General features: G+C 41.4%; 1 protein-coding gene across 1 annotated transcript in view; it reads left to right on the forward strand.

The window, feature by feature from the left end:
- WAPL (WAPL cohesin release factor) overlaps positions 1–24,002 on the forward strand; it is a 71,163-nt gene that overhangs the window by 37,469 nt on the left and 9,692 nt on the right. The window contains exons 6-15 of the mRNA XM_066622110.1: positions 9,502–9,654; positions 9,840–9,976; positions 10,676–10,787; positions 15,035–15,259; positions 16,826–16,937; positions 17,567–17,664; positions 19,113–19,189; positions 20,765–20,940; positions 21,893–22,008; positions 23,525–23,686. Of these exons, the coding sequence (XP_066478207.1) occupies positions 9,502–9,654; positions 9,840–9,976; positions 10,676–10,787; positions 15,035–15,259; positions 16,826–16,937; positions 17,567–17,664; positions 19,113–19,189; positions 20,765–20,940; positions 21,893–22,008; positions 23,525–23,686 (1,368 nt within the window). The remainder of the gene's footprint in view (positions 1–9,501; positions 9,655–9,839; positions 9,977–10,675; positions 10,788–15,034; positions 15,260–16,825; positions 16,938–17,566; positions 17,665–19,112; positions 19,190–20,764; positions 20,941–21,892; positions 22,009–23,524; positions 23,687–24,002) is intronic.

Here is a 24,002-nt window from a genome sequence, read left to right on the forward strand (position 1 = left end):
AGTGTTTGTGAGGAGCTCCAGGAGGATCTCTCCAGACTGGCAGAATGGGCAGCAAAATGGCAGATGCGCTTCAATGTCAGTAAGTGTAAAGTCATGCACATTGGGGCAAAAAATCAAAACTTTAGATATAGGCTGATGGGTTCTGAGCTGTCTGTGACAGATCAGGAGAGAGATCTTGGGGTGGTGGTGGACAGGTTGATGAAAGTGTCGACCCAATGTGTGGCGGCAGTGAAGAAGGCCAATTCTATGCTTGGGATCATTAGGAAAGGTATTGAGAACAAAACGGCTAGTATTATAATGCCATTGTACAAATCTATGGTAAAGCCACACCTGGAGTATTGTGTCCAGTTCTGGTCACCGCATCTCAAAAAAGACATAGTGGAAATGGAAAAGGTGGAAAAGAGAGCAACTAAGATGATTACTGGGCTGGGGCACTTTCCTTACGAGGAAAGGCTACGGCGTTTGGGCCTCTTCAGCCTAGAAAAGAGGTGCCTGAGGGGGGACATGATTGAGACATACAAAATTATGCAGGGAATGGACGGAGTGGATAGGGAGATGCTCTTTACACTCTCACATAATACCAGAACCAGGGGACATCCACTAAAATTGAGTGTTGGGTGGGTTAGGACAGACAAAATAAAATATTTCTTTACTCAGCGTGTGGTCTGTCTGTGGAACTCCTTGCCACAGGGTGTGGTGCTGGCGTCTAGCCTAGACGCCTTTAAAAGGGGATTGGACGAGTTTCTGGAGGAAAAATCCATTATGGGGTACAAGCCATGATGTGCATGTACAACCTCCTGATTTTAGAAATGGGTTAAGTCAGAATGCCAGATGTAGGGGAGGGCACCAGGATGAGGTCTTTTGTTATCTGGTGTGCTCCCTGGGGCATTTGGTGGGCCGCTGTGAGATACAGGAAGCTGGACTAGATGGGCCTATGGCCTGATCCAGTGGGACTGTTCTTATGTTCTTATGTTGCTCTTGGTTTTTACTTTATATGAAGTTTTCAGATTTTTTTTTAAACCACCTTCAGTTTAAAGTAGGTATTCAGATGCTTACCAGTTTCTCAAAAAGTGTGGAAAATGAGAAATTAAGGTGATCAGCATGGTATAAAAACCTCTCTCAGCAAAATCTTACGCATGGATTTTAATCATATAGATTTGCAAAATTTCTGTCTGTAACCATGTCCAGTACATATAACTAGTTTCCTGCTGACATTTGATACTTCTATAATTCCTCCAACTCTGGTTCGGATGAGACAATTTATTGCCATATTCAAAATAACAGTGAAGAAAGTTTTCTTTGATACTTTTGATCCTCCCCAAGAGCTCCTGCCCTAATAAACAAAACAAAACAAAAAAACACAGAGTCCAAAAATCCTGAGGAACTCAATTAAAAAGGATTCAGCTGCTCTGGAAAATCTAACTCTTTCTTTGTTAAAGGCTTTAGGCAAGCTAAAACGTTTTCCCAACATGCGAATTATGGGGACTGATCAAGTTACTGACGGAAAGCCTTTTAAGGCTGTCCCTCTACAGTCCCAGTTGACGTATGTGTCTCTTGAATGACGGCAGCAAGCGAGGGAGCTCGAAACTAAGGCAGTAAGTCAGCCTTTGAATCTGTTTAATGCTGGCAAAACAGATGACTTGGTTGCTGTCACATTCCATGATGAGTCTATGGAGGATCTTCCAACGCAACCAGAGGCTGCTGGGGTGGAAGTTACGAAAGTTAGCTTGATTCAAAAACCCCCTGCTAACTTCAGTGATCAACCTGAAAGAACGAACCTCATGGGACCTTCCCCTTTGGAGTGCCCAGGGAGGGATAGTCATCCAATCATAGAGCCACAGGATGAGACCCCTATAATCCTTGTAGAGCATGTCAAGAATCCTCTGAGGAATTCTTTGCCCAGCCCAGAGGAGATTGTAAGTACTGGAAATGCTGATCAGTGCCTCTCTATTGTCTTGGCACAAAGCAAGATGCCACCTTGGAAAGCTGGCTCTCCCCAGTGTGTGACAAGCTCCCAGACTATAGATCACTTGTTGGGGCTTGATCTTTATGAGAATACACTGACCAGCAAGGCCCTGGAGGCATTTGGTGTCCTCTCACAACAGGCCCAACTGCAGATGAACGAGAGTAGAGTTGGTTTGGCATGAAATAACAGCCATTACACTAGCTGCCTGCCCCTCTATATCAGCTAAGAGTCTACCTCCTTCTTGGGACCACTCTCCTTCCCGTAGTTGTGTGACCAAGGCAATCAGGATGGAAGCGGATGTGCATTGCCCTGGCAAGAGTTTGGCGCTTCAAGCAGCACCAGTCACTCCAGTGTTACCCTCATTGAAACCAGCTGTTCAAGAGTCTGCTGACTCTCCTCACGGGAACATTGGGGAAGAACTAGCGCCATTGTCGGATGATTGACATTTAGCCCCTTCCTCTGTTTTAGAGGCCAGGACCACCGTTATACTTTTATGTTGGAATGTGGCAGGTTGGATTAAGAAGCTAAATGACTTGGATTTTATAACTTTTCTGAAGGCCTTTGATATAATCCTGGTCCAGGAAACCTGGATGGTGGAGAGTGTTGCTCTGCAGGGGTATATCTCTCATTCTCTACGAGTGCTAAAATCTAACCCTAAGGGCCATCCCTCTGTGGTGGACAATCTTTGCAAAATCCAGGTCATCAAAGTGGTATTACCTAAATTAGTAGTTATAATTGTATATATGCCAGTTATGCTAACTAAGGCCCAAAGGGTTCAATAGTGGAGCTATTTAGGCCAAACCTTGGAAGACCTGGAGTGCAGATTTCCATGAGTGACCTTGATAGTTTGTGGAGATATGAATGCGAGGGTAGGACAGGGGGCAGGGATTTTTTTAAAGCCTTAGACATTCCCAGAGATTCACTTCTCCCCCTGATATGTTCCTTTACAAAACATTCGAAAGTTAAGTTAGTTAACCCAGCAGGATTGTCTCTGGCTAAGCTAAGTGTATCTAGAAATCTTATATGGCTTAATGGCCTACATGACTTGGGTGATATTGGGGAGTTTACATACATCTCCCCTTTGGGCTCTAGTGTAATAGGTTACATGATGATCCCTTCCTCCATATTGCTGCGTGTTATGGAATTTCGGGTGGTGGAACCCATGTTTAGTGACCACCTACTGCTGATATGCCACTTTGATTTCGAACCAAACCCTTTGAGCCAAAAACTGCTGGAATCTATGAGATGCACTTCAAAAATCCTTCCAAAAATCCAGCTTAACCACTCAAGCAATAGTGAGCTTCAAAAGTTACTCACGAGGGAATTAGTGGGCACAGTGGGATCTATTTTATCAGACTCAGTTGAACCTAGTAAAAAGATTGAATTGTATGAGGAACTTGTTGAGGCTATAGTGTTGTCTCTGGCGCAGGCACCAAAGCAGCATGAGCCGGGTCATTTTTCTCACTGTCAAGTCCTGCTTGACAAAGAGTGTCTTGCTCTGAAGGGAATTCAGGAACTCTGAGCAAGCAGTGATGCCAGCCTAGTATTTTACACTGAAGCAAGCCTTAACCATAGCTATTAGAGATAAACGACTGGCTTTTTTCAAGATCAGTGGAATTGCCTATTGCAGGCCATTCGGTCAAATAATAGCAAACAATTTTGGAAAGTCGTGGGGGGTGTATCGTGTAAAGAAGTGCATGATCCATTGGTGATCCCTCATCAGACCTGGGAACAGCACTTGCTTGCAATTTTCCATGAGAGCACTAGGGTACCCACTTACTTGGATGGGCCCTCCCTTGACAATATACCTGAGTGGCCACCGGTTTCCATCGCTGAAATCATGGACCTTATCAGTCAACTAAAAGCACGTAAGACGCCTGGCCCTGATGTGCTACCCCCTGACCTGATAAAAGCACAGCCGGAATTGTGGGCTCCACTTTTTGCCCAACTCTTTGCTCTGATGGATAAAATAGGCCAAATGCCTAAGGCTTAATCTAAAGCCATTATAATACCAATTTACAAAAAGGGGGATATTAGAGCACCAGGAAGTTACAGGCCCATTAACTTGCTTTCAATTATCAGTAAGATGTATGCAAAACATTTATTAACTAGATTACTGATTTGGATTGAGGTGAATGATATCCTGAGCCTGGAACAGGTGGGATTCAGAAAGGGCAAATCCATCTTAGATCACTGTATGGTCCTCTCTCATCTTTTCAACAGTCATCCCGGGCTAATGGCAATCTCTTTGTGGCCTTTTTGGACTTAAAGGGTGCTTTTGACACTGTTGTTAGAGATATTCTGTGGTGCAAACTTTCCCATTTGGGAATGGATAGAAGATTCCTAATTAGAAAGTTATATTCAGATAATAGTTGCCAGGTAAGAGTCTCCCTCAGAGGCAACCTTTCAGAGCCAATTCCTGTTAATAAGGAGGTGAAACAGGGTTGCATTATGGCTCCAACCTTGTTTAACTTATCTATAACCGACCTCAATAAACATCTTAAAGAGATCAATGCCCACAGCCCCAAAATAGGCTCCAAGCATATACTCTTATATGCTGAGGATATGATTTTACTGTCAACTTTGAGGGTAGTTCTGAGACGTTTGATAATTTGTTGTATTGACTATCTTAAGAAAAATGAGCTACACCTAAATTTTGACAAATCTAATATAGTTGTATTTGGCAAATCTCAGAAACTTCTCAGTTGATCTTTTGAAGGCAAGGTTATTGAACAGGTAAGAGTTCAAATATTTAGGGATTTATTTTCACCATAAGCATTCTTGGACTAAGCACCGCAAAAAGGCAGTGAATTTAGCCAAGGTGCTAAGAATAGGCCCTCAGTTTGGCTGTACTTGTCGTAAGAGGCGACTAAACAGCCACCGGGTAGATGGGACCCGTCAGCCTAGGAAGGCAGCTCATCTAAGAGAAGGAAACTCTGACCTCAAACCTCCACTGCCTTGTGGCTACATCCAGTTCTGGAAAAGGCTTCAGGAGTCAACCTCGAGGCAAAATCAGGAGCCGGAGTCCCTTAGGCAGTTCATGGCTGAACACAGTCACGTTCTGGCAACTCCTGCGACGCCGCTGGAACCAACCGTATTGGCTTCTGCCTTTCCATTGGACCATTTCAGCGACGTGGAGAGGGGGGATTTGCTGCATGGGTAACAGCCTATCCTCCATACCTTCTTTACCCAGGCTTCGCGCACTGGAGAGGACACTCCAACTTCGCCATACGGCGTCGGCACAACACGGGAAGCAGCAGTTTACCGGTTATAAGTCTTTGCTCGATTGGCGTAGAGCATGACGCCAGGGGCTGCTTCCGACGGTGGGAGAGATCATTGCATCTCATTGGGCAGCTACCGCCCGCCTTATGCTGGGCAGTCCCCAGCCAGTAAGGTGTTGCCTCGCCACGGTCCGTTAACCTCATGGGGTGCGTGGGGTTTAGGGTGAAAACCGACAAGCGGATCGACAACTCTGCACCATGCAACAGAAAACAGAGGGATTGTCACTCCCGGATTGGCCTTTTCAGCCACACTAGACGCTGTGCCAGAACCACCTTTCAGAGCGCGATACCATAGTCTTTCGAGACTGAAGGGTGCCAATACTATACAACCCAATAATAATAATAAAACTTTATTTCTATCCCGCCCTTCTCCCTAAAGGGACCCAGGGCGGCTTACAACATGATTAAAAAACAGATTAAAACATAATTTAAGAAACAGATAAAAACATTTTAAAAACACATTAACAGAACCCATAAAAACAGTAGTCAGATAAAAGTCAGAATAAAAAGAGCATAAAACAGCAATTCATAGAGGAATCCGGCCTGTAAAAAAAACAAAACTAAAAGATGTATAAAAGATGTTTAAAAGGCCATGAAGTCAGAAGGCTTGATTAAACAACAAGGTCTTCAGGCCTCGCCGAAAAGTCTCAAGAGAGGGAGCCATTCTCAAGTCAAGGGGAAGGGAGTTCCATAACGTTGGTGCCACTACTGAGAAGGCCGTTTCTTGCCGCTGCCCCACGTACCTCCTTAGGCGGTGGCACTTGTAAAAAGGCCTTCTCTGATGACCTGAGAGGACGAGCCGGATTGTACGGGAGAAGGCGATCTCGAAGATACCCTGGCCCAGAGCAGTATAGGGCTTTAAAGGTCAAAATCAGCACCTTGAATTGGGCCCGGAAACGAATGGGCAGCCAATGTAGCCCCCGGAGAAGCAGACTGACAGAGTCAAACTGCCTAGCTCCAGTGACCACACAGGCCGCCGCATTCTGCACTAATTGCAGTTTCCGAACCATCTTCAGGGGCAGCCCCACATAAAGCGCGTTACAATAATCTAACCTCGATGTCACCGTGGCATGGATCACCGTGGCCAGGTCTGCATGATCCAAGTACGGCCGCAGCTGGCGCCCCAGCCGAAGCTGAGCGAAGGCCCCCCTAGCAACAGCCGCCACCTGGGAATCCAGGAGCGATCATGCGCTTCCATTTGAGCAGGGGTAACTCTTACATCCCAGCTGCACTGCTGGCCTTTAATGCAAAAACTATCTCCCAGCTCTTATATGGAATTCCAGTTTGGTTATCGGCCCTCGATTGCACAATTGAGAGAGTGCAGGCGATGTTTTTACATAAGATCCTAGGGGTGCCACGATGTGTAGCCTATGCAACTCTTTGTTTGTAATCAGGGCAGCACAGATTGGAAACCCTGGCATGACTTAGAACTTTTAGATATTGGCTTAGAGCAGGGGTGCCCAAACCCCGGCCCTGGGGCCACTTGTGGCCCTCGAGGCCTCTCAATGCGGCCCTCAGGGAGCCCGCAGTCTCCAATGAGCCTCTGGGCCTCCGGAGAGTTGTTGGAGCCCACACTGGCCCGACGCAACTGCTCTCAGCGTGAGGGCAACTGTTTGACCTCTCGTGCGAGCTGTGGGATGAGGGCTCCTTCCACTGCTTGATGTTTCACATCTGTGATGCAGTAGCGGCAGAAAAGGAAAGGCCAGCCTTGCTTTGTGCAAGGCCTTTTATAGACCTTGAGCTATTGCAAGACCATTCATTCATGCATATAAGTTCATTTTTAATATATTTATGTAAACTTATGTAAATTTATTCAAATTTGAAAAGTAAATTAATTCTTTTTTCCCCCGGCCCCCAACACAGTGTCTGAGAGACGATGTGGCCCTCCTGCCAAAAACTTTGGACACCCCTGGCTTAGAGTATATCACCAGTCAGATTAAGCTAGCCTGATATGGGGTCTCTTACCCGATTCCCTACTTTTTCCAGGCTTAACTCTACTGAGTAAGAAAATCTGTTCTATGGGGCTCTCCTCAGACTTGTTAGGTGCATTACCCGCAGGATAGGCCTATAGAGCCTTGAAACAAAGGCTCCTTGACATCGAGCAGCAGGACCTTAATAGCAATGCCTTCAAAATTTGCTCTCCATTACATCTCCATCTTTCTGTTCTACCCAGAAGGAGGCCTATGTATTTTGACTTCTTGGAATGCCCCCAAGAACGAAGGGCATTTACCCTAGCAAGATGTAATGTCATTCCATCTGAGCAGCTATTTGGAAGAGGTATTCCAGCTTCAGATAGAGTTTGCCTATGCAGCCTGGGTTATATAGAAACACTCTCTCATATATTATTATATTGCCCAATATATCAGGATCTTCATATAAGTTACTTATCGCCAATCTTGGCTGCTCTCTAGAGTCGGAATGACCAGAATAAAATTGTGTAAATACTTAGTGGAGTAAATGGAGCTTTATGGGGTGGTGGCCAAATATATAAATATGATAATTAAGAGACTTATTTCTATGGTCGTCACAAATGGTTGATACATGGCAGCAAGGCCTGGTTGTTCATGGTTGGAGGTGAACTGTTTGATTCATGTATCCCTCTATCCAATCATTTGTTTTCTACTGCTTGGATTTTAAACATGCCAGTAAAGGTTTCTTGTAGCCTGAAGGTGATCAGCTGCACCATGTAAACTATGAAGGCTTTGTACAGTCTGATATAATATTGAAAGCATTTCCTTATCTCAAATAATAATTAAAAATCAGGGTACTTTGGGGATTGATTTAAACATGTTTGTGAATAATTTTTCATTCCCATCCACCTTATTTGGCTTAGCTGGCTGTTACCACTTTCGTTGCTTAGTGCCCCCTTCTCTCTCTCCACTTTCTGTCAGAAATTCTACCACAGTTTGTTTTCTTTTGGAAGTGATCAAAAGATTGCCTCATGACTGTATCAAGTGACATTGAGTTCTATAGGTCAATTAACAAAATAAGTGGTAATAGTTGTGGAATTGGTTCCAAGTGTTATTCTATCAATATGTCTTAGATTTGGAAGATGTTTCTCTAAAATGCTTTGAAGGAATCAGAATTAACTCTGTAATTTCTCCTACTGATACAACTTTTGGCTGAAGTGAAAGCAATTGGTGTCAATCTGGACAGTTTCCTAGGGTTGAAAATGCCTCTAGAATACAATCTAGGTCATTTTGAGGAGTACAACTGAATGCTGTAGGAATGCGCACACATTGCATGAAATTGATAGTGCATTTTCTTAGCAGTTCATTTATGGTAGGTGGTTATGGATGTTGCCTCCTATACACTATGGTACTAGGTCGCATTTTGGGGAAGACTGCCTTGTAGAGATGGTATCAGCCATTCACCAAGCATAGGAAAGCGGTTTCATTTCTGTGGACAAGAACATCATTGGTCACAGAAGTGACCAAGTCACAGAAGTGAGAAGTTATTTTTGAAAGAGCTGTATCCCCAGTCTTTTGCTAAGGGATTTGGATCAAATTTGGGGGAAGAGGTGGGTCGAGATCCCAATCCTATGCCTATCTGCTTAGAAGTAAGTCTCATTATAAGTGGAGCTTGCTCAATGGATTTGCACCACGTTTAGCATCATGGTGGAGTCTTGTGACCTTGCCAGATGTAGGGGAGGGCACCAGGATGAGGTCTCTTGTTATCTGGTGTGCTCCCTGGGGCATTTGGTGGGCCGCTGTGAGATACAGGAAGCTGGACTAGATGGGCCTATGGCCTGATCCAGTGGGGCTGTTCTTATGTTCTTATGTTACTCTGTCAAATTTGAGGTGTATTGGATAGACAGATGTTTTGATTGATGGAATGCTGAGGGCTTATGATAGCTGAAGAATATTTTGAATGATTTCATTATATGCTTTGCTTGGATAGGACCTTTGAGAAATAAAGGGGAAAACAGCTGAAAATGTTTTGCTTGTGCATGTGCTTCTATGAGCCTTGTTTCTCACTTTCTTTAAAAACTAAATTGGGAAAATTTTACTGTACCGTATCTTTGTGTTCCCAGTAGGACCCTTTTTAAAACAACACCCCACAAAATCTGAAATGCTTTATATTTAATGATGTACTCTCAACATGTTTTCATTGCTTTATTTGTATCTTGTGGGATTAAGGTTATGCTTCTTAAATCTCAGGACAAATGTGCAATAAATGCATACTTTTCTAATGCCACTTGGATTTCATGTAAAGCTCAATATACCTACCTATTGTTGCTCTTCTTTTTAATAGGTAAGGCTGTCTTCAAATGAGGCGATTCATAAAGATGATGGAGTATTCAAAGCTCCTGCGCCACCTCCCAAAGTGATAAAAACTGTGACATTGCCTACTCAACCCTATCAGGAAATAGTAACTGCCTTGAAATGTAGGAAAGAAGACAAAGAAGTAAGTGGAATATTCCAAAATACACTGAATGAAAGGGTTTTTATTTACATTCATGACAGTGTACTGATGAAGTGGATAATGTGTCCATTGATCTGAGGTTACTGATATCTGTTGCTTACCAGGAAAACAGTCAATTAATGTGAGCTATAAAACTAATATAAGTGTTTTAAACACCTGTCTTCCAGTTATACACTGTTGTACAACATGTCAAACACTTCAATGATGTAGTAGAATTCGGTGAAAATCAAGAATTTACAGATGATATTGAATACTTGTTAAGTGGACTGAAGAGCAGTCAGCCCCTAAACACGCGTTGCCTTAGGTAAGTTGACTTTTCCGATACTGAATTGCTGTTCCAAACTTAATAGGTTGCATCATTTCCTGTTTAGTGTGCTCTGTGCATGTGCATTGTAGAATTGAGCAATGAAGAGAAATGCATCGGTTTACATGTCACATTAATGGATAAGCCAATTGCTAATTAACGTCTAGCAATTTTATTCTTCTTTAGAACTTTGAGGAGTATTGTACCGGTGTAGCTGTATAAAAACATTAATTTTCTTATGGAACTATTTTAAGTTGGAGTAATAAATGGAAATCACTGTGTACAGTGCAATGAAGGCAGAATTGTTGATAAGCAGAGCTAATTGTTCATACTAATGTCAGTTATAGGTTTTCTTAATAGGCAGACTGTGGCTTCATGATGGAGCAGTAAGAGGGAGTAGGAGGTAGGGAATAGCCACATCTGGCTTTCCATTGACTTCAATGGGTCCATGTTTGACAGCTCTTTTGCTGTTTTAACTACGTACAGATGGACAGAATCCAGTCCTTCCCTCACCATTTGCCCAGAACTGCCTACTTCTTCCTACTCAGACAAGGGTAGACTATACTTTCTCAGCTGTTTCACTGACATAACTCAGGGATAGTTGCATGTCATTAGTTCTTCTATGCGTTTACATACCTTTCTTCTGTGATTGTAGAGCCTTTGAGATAAATTGTGTCTCATTGTGTTTTTTGATGTTAGTGTTATCAGCCTGGCGACAAAGTGCGCCATGCCCAGTTTCCGAATGCATTTGAGAGCACATGGAATGGTAGCTATGGTCTTCAAAACACTGGATGACTCGCAGCATCACCAGGTGTGCATGTCTTATGTGTTTGATATCATTCAGAAGTGAGATATTTATCTTCCTTGGGGTAAAATGTTTCTGCAAAGACTTCTGAAATTGGTCTATAAACTTAAGGTTTACATTTTATTTCTCCTTTTTCCTTTTGTCATTGTGTCACCATAATGGAAATAGTGATCGAGATATTGCTTTTTGAGGTTTGTTGTCTTCAACATCCTGTGCTTTGAACATTTTTGGTAATGTGCGCATATTTTAGATATTTATATCAAACTTTTCAGCCCCAGTTGAGGGTTCTCACAGTGGCCAGGTAAGTCAGTTGAAATTGGCAAAGAAAAATAAAACAGTAAGGTGGGCCACGATACTAAAGCAGCAGCTGAACATAAGTGTACATATTGCAGATAGACCTTCATCCCAAACCCAACTGCTCATGAAACAGGGAAACTCTGATCAGGGCTTGGAAAGACAACAGTGTCAAGGCTGTGGGTCCCCAGGGGAGTATTTCATTGACATACTGGAGGCACTGCAGCCTGAATCTTTATTCTCCCTGCAGTTTCATGTAGATCTTGAAACATGTAAGGGAAAGATGGAATCCTGTATGACCCTTAGTTAAAGAGGTCAAACAGAAGTTCAGAAAGGGGGTGGAAATAGGCAACAGTGGTATCAGCACTGCTAAACCAACACAAAAAGCTGATGGGATTGGGGGTAAGGGTATACTTTTAATTCCCAAATGTGTTTTGTTCATGAGAGAGAGAGCCCTTTTTTCCCTTAAATTTTATTGTATTACATAAACAGAACAAAAACAATAAAGAATATGACATTGATACGTGCTTATGAATTACTAAAAAAAAAGGAAAAAATATTTATGCATATACATGACCAGAGTATCTACATATCAACACTTCGTGCAGCTTATGTTATTATGTCAAGTAATGGCTCCCAGATGTCCTCAAATAAATCCATACGCAATTGATGCCTATAGGCCATTCGCTCGAATACTGATACATGTAAAATATCATTTGTCCATTGCGCATATGTAGGTGGGCATCTCTCCTTCCAATGAAGTAATATAAGTCTTTTTGCTACCGTGAGGGCACAGAGAGTCCATTTCAATTGTCCACGTGTAACTCTCCAGATAACGGGTAGATAATTAAGAATTACATATATATCTGTAAAAATTAAAGGTTGCTGTAGCACTATCTTTATAATATTAATTAATTCATCCCAAAAGCTTACAATAACAGGACATGACCACAACATATGTGTATGTGTAGCATTAAAACTCTAGCATCTCCACCATCTGGATTCCTTGCTAAGTCCTTTAAGGAGTAGCCTCTGTGGTGTCCAGTATATTCTAAAGAGTATTTTTTGCTGTATTACACGTAATTTAAAATCTCTAGATATTGTGTGTATATTCTTAAGGACCACATCCCATTGCTCACCCAGGATAGGACATTCCAATTCAGAGTTCCATTTAATTCGAAGTAAATGTGTATCAAACTTAATACATGACATTAGATATTTATAAACAAATATTACTGGTTTCTTCATATCAACAGACTGCATAAGTACATCTAGGAGTGGGGGAGTTTGTGAAGCAGATAGTGCAGAGGGACCAAATTAAAAAACTAATGTTGCAACTGTAAATATTGCCAGCTAGCAGACTTTGGAAGGTGATACTTTTCACTAAGTCTATCAAATGAGAAAAATTCCTGATCCTGATCAATAAGTTGATCTAATGTAAAAATTGCCCTATCAGTCCAGCGCCTCCATAAAAAAGATTCCCTATTAATCTCTAAAGTTGGATTCATCCATAACGTTAATCTACAGTGGGAATAGGCATCAAATTCAAACTTCCGTGCCATCATATTACAAATATACCTAGCTGAGATTACTGTCACAGGTACTTGTCAATTATTAACATGTTTAGACCCCAGTGCTACCCATTTACACAATGGAGCTAACAGAGACATTTCTAACACCACCCATGATGGTATCTCACTCTGCTGATTATTCCATCTATTGCAGAAAGCAAGTATGCAAAATGGTACAGATTAAGGTCCAAGCCCTCCCTCCTTATGTGACAATTTCATCCGTTTTAATGAAATCCTTGGTATTGCAGAACCCCATAAAAACTTCCTAAACAAAATATAGAACTTATTAAAATAACTTTGTGGTATATATAAAAAAATTGCACATAGTACATATATAATACAAGGAATAATATTCATTTTTAAAGTATTCACTTTTCCCCATAGAGACAGATTTAGGGATGCCCATTTATCAAGATCCAATGAGATATCAAGTATCAGTTTATCAAAATTCAATTTAATCATCTGCGTGATATCTCTGGGAATAAGAATTCCCAAATACCTAATAAACTCAGGACACCACCTAAAATTCCATACACTAAATATATCTTGCAAAATACTGTCTCCAAGAGGCAATACTTTGGATTTGCTCCAATTAATAGTGTAACCAGAAATATTACGAAAAATGTTGATGAGTTTCAGTAATTGAGGTATAGACATGAGGGGGTCTGCAATAAATAACAATATATCATCAGCATACAAAACAATCTTAAATTCACTATTATATTTAACTCCTTGAATTCTGGAGTTTTGCCTGATTGCACAGGCAAGGGGCTCTAAACAAAGATTAAACATTAGAGGAGAGAGTGAACAACCCTGCGTGGTTCCTTTACCCAAACATATTTTGGGAGATATACAACCATTTGTTATTATTTGTGATGTGGGCCAAGAGTATAAAATCTGAACCCATTGTACAAACACTTGAGGTATTCCAAATTTTTACCTTGGGAGGGCTTTCTGAAGTCCACAGAGGCTGGGCGCATCTGCCTGCAGCCCCTGCGGGCTTCAGAATGCCTCCTAGAGGTACAAAAAAAATTCACACAAACAGTACTTTTTGGTTTTTGGAGGAAAACTGAAAGTGACTTTTTTGCCTTTAAAATGCATTCTGAGGCCTGGGAAGCCTCAAGGTTTCCTTCCCCAGTCCTCAAAAGATCCTGTCCCCAGCCTGAACAGAGCTTACTGTTCCACTGGGGAGCCACCTTCCTGATCTCCCCTAAACGCTGCACCAGGCAACCACATCTGCCCAGAAATCCAGGCTCAAGGCCTATTGGGGTGACAGAATGTGAAAGCGGCTGGCCAGCACGACATTTGGGGAGATTGAGAAGGAAGATGTGTGGCTCCCTGATGGAACTGTAAGCTCCATTCACCTGGGGGAAAGATCGTAATGGGCTGGATCTGGCCCATGGGCCAGGATTTGGGGCTTGCTGGGTTAGAGGAAGCCCAGGTTTGATTTTTGAGAATTCTCTACCTCTGCATCTTGAACTGAAGACCATAATTGGGGACTTGAAGTGCTTGGTAAACTCAGTGTGTGTGAAAAGTTCAAGGATTATTTGTGAGGTCAGAGATAAGAGACTGTCCCTTGCCTTGTGTGTATTTTTGGGCAACTACAAAGTTTTGGTTGACTATTAAAGCTCATCAAAATTTGTAGATGTTTGGATTAAAAAACAGAACAAAAAGAAACTGAAGCAAGGAAGTTTGACACACATTGGCTTGTGAAGGGTGTCAGAGGAGAGATATTAGTATGTGTTGCAGAGAGAGAGAGAAGGTAGTTGAGAAATGGAGCTGCAAAGAGATGTGAATTAGAAGATAGCTACAGATATTTTTTTTTTCTAAGACATGATGCATGTCTGTGGTGGCATAAAGAGAAATGTATGATATGAGAGTTCTAGGAAGTGGAGAAGATATGGAAAAGAAGTTTAACAGAGCATCCAAAGACCTGTGGTGCACAGAGACGTTCTCTGGCATTGGGGGAGGTATTAATGAAAGATGTTAAAATTTTAACTTGGTGTTTGTTAAACTGCTTTTCTTCTGTTGAGAACTTCGCCACTATGTTGAACTAGTAAAATATGGAACCCTCTGTATTGAGTTGTATACACCTGCTTGAGCCTCCAGAGTGTCACAAAACTACACTTTACTGTAGCCCCATCTCTTGTCCTAATCCTTGAGAGCCACAATCTCTAGCACAGTGCAAAGATTTGTAGTTAGCTATGAAAATTGGTGAAAGCTTCCATGCAGAAATGGAAGTACTTGTTTTGTGAATGTGCAAAGGGAAATGGGGTTGGGGGACCTGGCCATTGTTAAGAATTTCTGGAAGTTTTTTTCTGCAACAGGGTTTTAAAAATCCTTTTCATGTTTTCTTAAAAATATTATGTTTTTCCTTTTTTGTTGAAGAATCTATCGCTTTGTACAGCAGCTTTAATGTATATATTGAGCAGAGATCGCTTGAACATGGATCTTGATCGAGCCAGTTTAGATTTAATGATTCGACTCTTGGAGTTAGAACAAGACTCTTCATCCAAGTTATTCAATGAAAAAGACATGAACAAAATTAAGGAAAAAATCCGAAAACTCTGTGAAACTGTTCACAATAAACACCTTGATTTAGAAAATATAACGGTGAGTTATGTGACTTCGTTTACCTAACTTTTCTACAATGTGATGTGCATGTGAAAATAGTAGTAGGTGCTATCGCCTGTTTGTTATGTGAAACTTGTTAACTGTATGAAGCTTTTTAGTACTACTTAGACCATTGGAGACAGCAACCCTTTCTTAAACAGCAAAGCAGCATTGTTCTCTACTTGTTATTTATGGTTATGTCAGTTTCCTCAGTCTTGTAAATTTTTATAATGGGGCAGGAGTATTGAACTCTTGAAAGATAAAACCCAGACATCTAACAGTGAAACTTTTGCTTCATATTTTGCCTAGTCACCTAGCAAATGGCATAAACCTGTTGTTTGGTTTAGAGCGGGGTGCCCAAACCCCGGCCCGGGGGCCACTTGCAGCCCTCGGAGTCTCCCAATCTGGCCTTTGGGGAGCCCCCAGTCTTCAATGAGCCTCTGGCCCTCCAGAGACTTGCTGGCCCAATGCAGCTGCTCTCAGCATGAGGACAACTGTTCGACTTCTCATCTGAGCTGTGGGATGAGGGCTCCCTCCACTACTTGCTGTTTCATGTCTGTGATGCAGCAGTGGTAGTGAAGGAATGGCTGGCCTTGCTTTGTGCAAGGTCTTTTACAGACCTTGAGCTATTCCAAGACTTTCATTCATTCATATAAGTTCCATCTCTAATATATTCATTTATGTAAATTTATTCAAATTTTAAATTGTAAATTAATTCTTTCTTTTCCTGCCCCTGACACAGTGTCAGAGAGGTGATGTGGCCCTCCTGCCAAAATGTTTGGACACCCCTGGTTTAGAGCAGCATTTCTCAAATTTTGAGGGAGCTTTACTCCTTCAGTAAGTCTTTGTGGGGGAGGGGCTGGGGCAGTGACATGATCCCCAGTATCTCATCCCTGTGGGGGAGCAAGGGGGGTGCTTTCTACTTCATGTAGGTAGGGCTGCAGGAGGTGTGGGGAGCCCTGCGCAGTGCTCCCCAATGCTTTGAATTGTCAGTAAAAGTGGGCACAAAGCACCTGCTGCAAAACAGAAGTGCTTTGCACCTGCTTTTACGGACAATTCCAAACTTCAGGTTGTGCTGTAGAGGGCTGTGCAGGGCTTCCTGCACCTCCTGCAACCTGCTGCAGCCCTACCTACATAAAGTAGAAAGCACCCTCCTCACCCCCATACGGACATGATCCTTAAAGGTCCATTTTGAGACTTACACAGTGATGTATTGCCTCAGTGTGGGGTGCTACAGTGACTGTGCTATGACCTTTAATTAGGAGATGCAAGAAACTAGTGTTGCATTTTTAACAGCACATCAGTTTTTGTTTGTAGGTAGTCAGTACTATTTTCAGGAGCTGAAAGAAAATACCAGAACAATATTGCAGTAACACTTTGCTAAGCTGCATAATAGCCTTGGGAGCACAGAGTAGTAAAACATATTCTTGTGACTACATATACTGTATGTTTTAAAGATACACTATTTCATGTAATCGAGACCCATGTTACAACACTAATAGAAGAAATCACCAGTTGAGCATTGTTCTCATTCACCTATTATTTGGGGTGGTGGTGTTTTTCTAGACTGGGCATTTGGCAATGGAGACACTGCTTTCACTCACTTCAAAACGGGCAGGAGACTGGTTTAAAGAAGAGCTGCGACTTCTTGGAGGTCTCGATCATATTGTAGATAAAGGTATGTGTATTGTCCGAATGAGAACTAAAATACATAGGTCTTAATGATAGGAAAGCAGCTTGTGTATATGTTTTAGTAGCATGGTAGAATGAAAGGACAGTTCTTAAATTAGAATGCCCACAAATATGTAAACATTCTGATACAATTTGGAAGAATTTTACTGTTATCCATTAACTATTTATGCAAACCATCCTGGGCCCATAGGGAGAAAAGCAGTATTTAAGTTGTTTAAAATGAAAAATATGCCTTGGATAGCTGTGATATGCAAATCAGAACTCAGTAAGATGTTAGGGTTCAGGTTTTTCAAAAAACCTCTTCTTAGTAGTGTGGGTATTTAAATAGTGCATCTTAAAATTGGTGGTCTGATTATACTGATTATAGTCAGGATGAACAGATGTCATAACTGGTAAAGTGACCTCTGGTTTCTCCGTTTGTGCCGGGGGGGGGGGGCGCGGCGCTGGATCTAATCTATGGATAAGTGAATATGCAGATGCGGGCTATTGTGTCTAAACTAATTTTTTTTTTCTAAATGGAAGCTTTGTGGTGTTTCTCCATCATAGTTTAGAAAGCAAAAATTCTTGCAAGATGCCTGAAGAGTCTGGTAACAGTGTATGTTCTTTGTTTATTAGTTAAAGAATGTGTTGATCACTTAAGCAGTGATGAAAATGAAGAGAAATTGGTTGCTTCATTATGGGGAGCAGAAAGATGTTTACGGGTTTTAGAAAGTGTAAGTATGAAATTTTGCAAATGAATTATTACTATTACTATTAAGTATTTCTGTACAGTCTTTCTCACAATGAGCGAGAGTCTTACAGACCCAAGGAGGTTCACATAGGCAGGCTATTGCCAAACTTCATTTTTTTTACAAATGGAATTTTACAGTTAATTTTCTGTGAGAGCTCATGAACTCCTCATTTCAGATGCCTTCCCTCATGGCATTCTTTTTGCTTACACATTCTACAGAGTTTCCAGCAGGAGTAGGCAGGAGTTATTCTTGGCAGCTACTTCCCCACTACTCCACTTTGCGGCTTATCGCAGTGACTCCTTTGCCCTCTCAGAACCTGGTAATCAGCAGCAACAGTGACTCTGTACTCTCACTATGGCTTATCAGCTGCCTCTCTTTCAATTATAACCAAGGTTACTCCCACTTAACTTCTTCCAGCAAGGCAGCAGTTTAACCATCAGACCACCCTTCGTGCCCATACTTCACAGTAGTAAGCCAGGGATGGGGAAATTAGGTCCACAGGCCATTTCCTTGTAGCCTCTTGAAGTTCTTGCACTCGCCACTAGTTTGCTACCAGGCTGGTTTTAGTGCAGATCCAGTTTAATCCTGATGGGCCATATTTCAATAGAACTTCAAGCTCCAAATTAAATTAGCCCACTTAATTTGCCTGGCAAATTCCATAATGGTTGTGAGATGGAAGCTGCTGTTCAGTGGTGGCTAGATAAGGATGTTTCCTAAATTGGATAGGATCTGCATAGTTGTTTCAGCCCAGGTTGTTTAACATCTCTGGGGAATCTTTTTAAGGCTCCAAGATGGCTGCCTAGCTTCTCTAGTTGAGGTTGTGCAGGCTTCCTGAGCTTGTTCCTCTTAGGCTTGCATGGGAACCTTGTTCTCCTTGAAATTAATTAACCTTTTTACAAATTGTTGAAAATAGCAAAATAAGCATACATTCACGTTAAAACTGACAGCCCAGCCCAGTCCTATGCAGGCTTAGTCAGAAGTCCTGCTATGTTTTGTGGGGCTTACTTCCAAGTAAGTGTGCATAAGATTGCAACTCAAATAGTTTGCAGCCATGTTGTACATAGTTGCTATCGTATATCTAAATATGATCTACATGCAATAACTGCATAATCACTGTTAGTATCTGAGAGAGGAGATGATGTGTGGCATTATGAACTCTTGTCAAAATGTGCAATGATTTGCTCTGTTACTAATAGTGCACATTGCACTAGAAATAGACTATGTTAGCTTTTGGGGGTGAACATGTTTGTGTGTGCACGTGCGTTTCTGTACCTCAGAACTTGGCATGCAGTAAAAATATAAACAGCAGCTTTCTAGTGGCATGAGATTTCTAAGCTGGGTCCTTCTTTCTAAAGAAAACAGAATGGGGTTTAACTCTTACACCATTACAGTGAATTCATAACTGTGTGGTTGTATGTGTTTCTTTTTAGGTAACAGTTCATAATCCAGAGAATCAAAGTTACTTGATTGCATATAAGGATTCACAGCTCATAGTTTCCTCTGCTAAGTAAGTTCTGATGAAACTGGACATGCTTTTAAAAAAATGTTACGTAATTGCCTAATTGTTTCACCCTTTCTACCAGCACTTTCCTTGAAATAACAAGCATTGTCACCTTGCTCTTGTGCTAACTTTCCTAAGCCTGGGCATTGTAACTTAATGTAACATGAAATAAAGAGCTAGCAAGATCTCTTGCTGCCACTTGTTGGTGTTCCAGTCATTATCTCCCACCCTCACTAACCTCACAGACTTGTTGTGAGGACAGAAGGAAGGAACCATGTATACCACCCTGAGCTCCTTTGAGAAAGGGCAGTATAAAAATGTAAAAAATAACTATTCTGATAATCAGGTAAGAAGTTTCAAACACCAAAGGGACAAACAGATAATCCTTGGGTGCATCTCAGTTTTTGGTTGTTAAGCTCTGTTGGAGTTTCATATTGCGTGGGGGGGGAGTACATAATAACGCCTTCATAAAATTTGGAGAGGGACCACATCTTGGCAACAGAGCACATACCAGATAACTGGAAGATCCCAGGTTCAATCTCATTTCTAAGTAGTGTTGAGACTTTTGAAGAGCTGCTATTGGTCAGTGTGGAAAAGACTGATGAACCAATGGTCTGTCTCAGTATGAAACATTTTCATATGTTTGCAAATTGTTAGGCGTACTCAGCTGGAAGTAAAGATAGTTCAACATCCATTCCTAAATAGTTTTGTAAATTCAATAAAGTTAACAGATTATGGGCTCCAGTTAGACAAATTGTTGAAACTGTACATTCTAGACATTAAGGCTAGTTACATAGGTCATGTACAGTGGTGTTTGTTTTCTGTGCAAGTTTCTAGATTGTTTGGTTAAAGAGGAAAACTTCACCTGGATCAGTGTTTAGTGAAGACTTAAACTAGACAGGATTTAGGCAGGGCATTGTGTCCATCAGAGAAGTGCGTGTGGCAGTGAAGTTCCTGTTTTGTCTGCCTACTCACTTTCCCTACAAGTCATCCAATCCAGCCTATGTGAGCTCCACCACCATCAATCCAGTTCTACATCCAAAGCTTTTAGACACACAGTTTCTTGCCCTGATGTTCCCAACTTTGTATCTTAGAAGCAGAATAAACATTTATGCAGGAGAAACAAATATTTGCCAATGTGTGGTGTGATAGCAGACTCCTTACAGAGTGTGCGCACATATGTATAGCTATGTTAATACTTGGGTTTTATAAACCAACAACCAGGATACATAAAATAAGCAGTGTGTTCATGATACCTTATAGTTATGCATTTTCAAAACTTTACCGCAACGGTTCTAAGTCCAAAGTTCTGTTAATGTAGCACACGTTTTGGTCTAGTTATCTAGTGAGCATGTTTGCATTGGCTCCCATAAAATGCATATAAGCTTTCCACAGACAGATCATGTTGTGCTGTTGGTTGGTATAGTCATTCCTTTGCCTCAGTGCAGTTAAGCCAGTGCAGTAGATGGCGATCAAGCTTGCTGTTTGAAATTGGGGTTAGGTTTCTGCCTTCTTGTTGGAAAGTGACTTGATTTATTGCAGAGTGGAAATGGTTTATGGTTTTTTCTTGGTACTTTTCAGAGCATTACAACATTGTGAGGAGCTGATCCAGAGATACAACCGTGCTGAAGACACCATCTGTCTTCCAGACAATAAGCCTCTGCCTTTCCAGAATGTAAGAAACCATGTGGGTAAGGCAGTGGAAGACTGTATGAGAGCCATCATTGGCGTCTTACTCAATTTAACAAATGATAATGGTAAGAAACTCTTCTTTATCACAGCTGTGCATGCAGAAAGGCACTAGTTAGCATTCAGAATCCTGCTTCAATGAGTGCAAGTTCCTTCAGTTCTCAGAGTGCTTGGGTTCACAGAGTACACTTGTGTTCATGGAAACATTACTCTGGATGCAATCCAGTAACAGCTGTCGTATCAGATTGTTCTTGATAATATCTAGATAAAGGTATTCCATATTGGTTTGTCTAGATGGTTGGATACTAAGGTGTACAAGGAATGATGAGACTATATTTTTGGTTCAACAAAATGTTGCTTCATACTTCAAAGTTGTACAGAACTGTCATTTTGGCAAAACTAGTGTTTATAACACACAAAGAAAGAATGAGCCCTTCATAGTCAGTTTGATTTAGACAAATCGTGCAAATGGCTATTACTTAAGTTTTTTCTAGACTAGACAGAGTAAGTTCTGATGATTCTCAGAATTGGGGGTGGGGCAAAATAAAGCAATGGAAAAATGAGATTAATCCACTCATAAAACAGACTGATCTTTTTAGTTTATCTGGCAAATAGCACACAGAAAGAAACAGAGATGAGAAGTAGCAAAAATATTGTTTTGGCTTCAAGCAATGAGATGCAAGAGTGGAGGGTGGGGTGGGAAGGCAATTACTAATATTAGCAATGGGTCAAAGCCTGATTCTATATGGCTTGGTTGGTATAATTGTAGTTCAGATTTCAGTTGTGCTTTTTTTTTTTCCATCCAAAGCTCTGATTTGGTGTCTTCCACCGTTGGCTGTTGATCTTGCAGAGATAGGTGTAAAATCTGATGAGGCTTTTTTTTTTTTCCTGGAACCAAAACCTCAATCTGTAATGACTGACCAATGACTACCACTTCTGTTAAAGAATGGTGCAGATAGCATATTAAGAATATGTATGTTTTTGAATGTCTAATAACTTTTATATCTTAATTGTTTGCAGAGTGGGGTAGCACTAAAACAGGTGAGCAAGACGGTCTTATCGGCACAGCTCTGAATTGTGTGCTTCAGGTTCCAAAGTTCCTACCTCAAGAACAGAGATTTGATATTCGGGTTCTGGTAAGAAGAAACATTTCTTAAAATGCATCCAGAAAACATATCTTGTATTTAAAATTCTTGTCTTTGTAAGTTCAGTATATAATGGGGTGACCAAACTGCAGCGCATGAGCCACATGTGACTCTTTGACATATAATGTGTGACTTGCAGAAATATATTGCCTAAGCACCTTTTGGCATCACAATTGATATAAAGGTAAATAAAAAAAAAACAATTTACCAAGTATAAACTGATGATCCAGTCCCATCCAGCACAGAAGCAGCATCTCCAAACAGCTATCTCCGAATCCTATGCTGGGTCTGAGCAGACTGGAGGTCTTCTTGGGGGAAGGAGATATTTGTCCCCTTGCCCCAAGTAAAGCCCCACCTGCTCAATGGGGCTCAAGTCTGCACCAGCTATTTCTCTGGCAAACTTGAGAAGCCCCATATTGGGCTTTTGAGTCTGACACAAGGGATAGGACTCAGCAGAAGAGGCCTCTGCTAGTGCCACCTCCTCCTGGGCCTTTCCCTCCCCCATTCTGCCCTCCTGCCACTCTCCCCATACCCCTGTGCCTGAGATCAGCTGGCAGCCAGGGCTCCCACTGCAGCATCGATGGGGCAGCACAGGCCTCCTTGCCAGCATTGCTTGTTCTCTGGGTAGCATATGCCACATGCCACATACCTTGTGGTATGTTTGCGACACCCGGTGCTGTGGCTGCAGTACCAGCATTGAGGCCTGTTTGGATCATTCTGTGAGAGTCCACTGGATTAAAGTGTAAATTTAATGTTCTTAGTAAATATATTTAAGAATTCAAATGCTTCTTAAATATTGCAGCTCTCAAGCATCTGAAGTTTATTTTATATAGCTCTTACGTTAAGCAAGTTTGATCACTCCTGGTATATAACATTCAGTGACAGTTCTTGAAAGTCTATTCTAAAAGTTCAGGTGGTTCAGAACTCAGCAGCTCAGTGGTTAACTGGGATTTGCTTGATTACACTGTGTAACAAAATTAGAACTATTTAGTGTTTATCTATTTCAGTGTTTATTTTAGTGTGAGGATTTTAAAAATGCTGCTATTTTTGACATAGTACCAATTGTTCAGCCACTATTTATGCTGTGTGGTAGTATAATATGTGTATTACAATGCATTAGCAATAAAATTGCTTTGTACAATACCTCTTGATTTTATCTGGTCTGGCATTCATTTGTACTATGACCAGCTGGATTTCTCTGTGAAACCAATTCAATGAATAAAAGCAATAGCTCTCCCCAGTTTGTTCTTCTCCTTCTCTCAGTAACTGGTATTCACAGGTATAGGGCTCCTGAGCTTAGAGGTTCAACACAGACATAATGACTAATTACCAGTTATATCCTCTGTGAATTTCTGTAAATTAGCTTTTGAAGTCACCTAAGCGAATGGCTGTTCATCCCACCATGTGGCAACAAACTTGTTAAGTTGAAAATACCTGAGCTGCAAATAACATATAGTGCCTAATTCTAATTCCCCTTTGTTCTTGATTTTTATTTTTATTTTTACAGGGTTTGGGTCTCCTGATCAATCTGGTAGAGTACAGTGCACGAAATAGACACTGTCTTGTGAATATGGAAACATCATGTTCCTTTGATTCATTTTGTTTGGGAGAAGCTGATGATAGCTTAAACATATCAGGACAAATGGCTGCTGTTCAAGCTTTAGTACAGGTAAATAGCACATTTAAAACATGACACATGGCATCAGCAAAGGTGTTCTATTGAAAGCTGCTGATGAAAGAGGAAACAGCATTGCTAGATCTAATACTGGTATGATTATAGATCCCATCACCTCTCAGAGAGAGAGAGAGAGAGAGAGAGAGAGAGAGTTGCCCTGAGACACTGGTACTCTCTGAGCAACTATGGCAGTTGCACAGATGTTAGCCATGATTCAGGAGGTCGGTAGGAGGGTTTGTGCAATGTTCATATATGTATGGTAAAGCAGATTCCTTGAGCTGAGTCTACACTGGGATGATTTACTCTATCA

The sequence above is a fragment of the Tiliqua scincoides genome, chromosome 3, assembly GCF_035046505.1.
Source record: "Tiliqua scincoides isolate rTilSci1 chromosome 3, rTilSci1.hap2, whole genome shotgun sequence".
NCBI classification, from domain to species: domain Eukaryota; kingdom Metazoa; phylum Chordata; class Lepidosauria; order Squamata; family Scincidae; genus Tiliqua; species Tiliqua scincoides.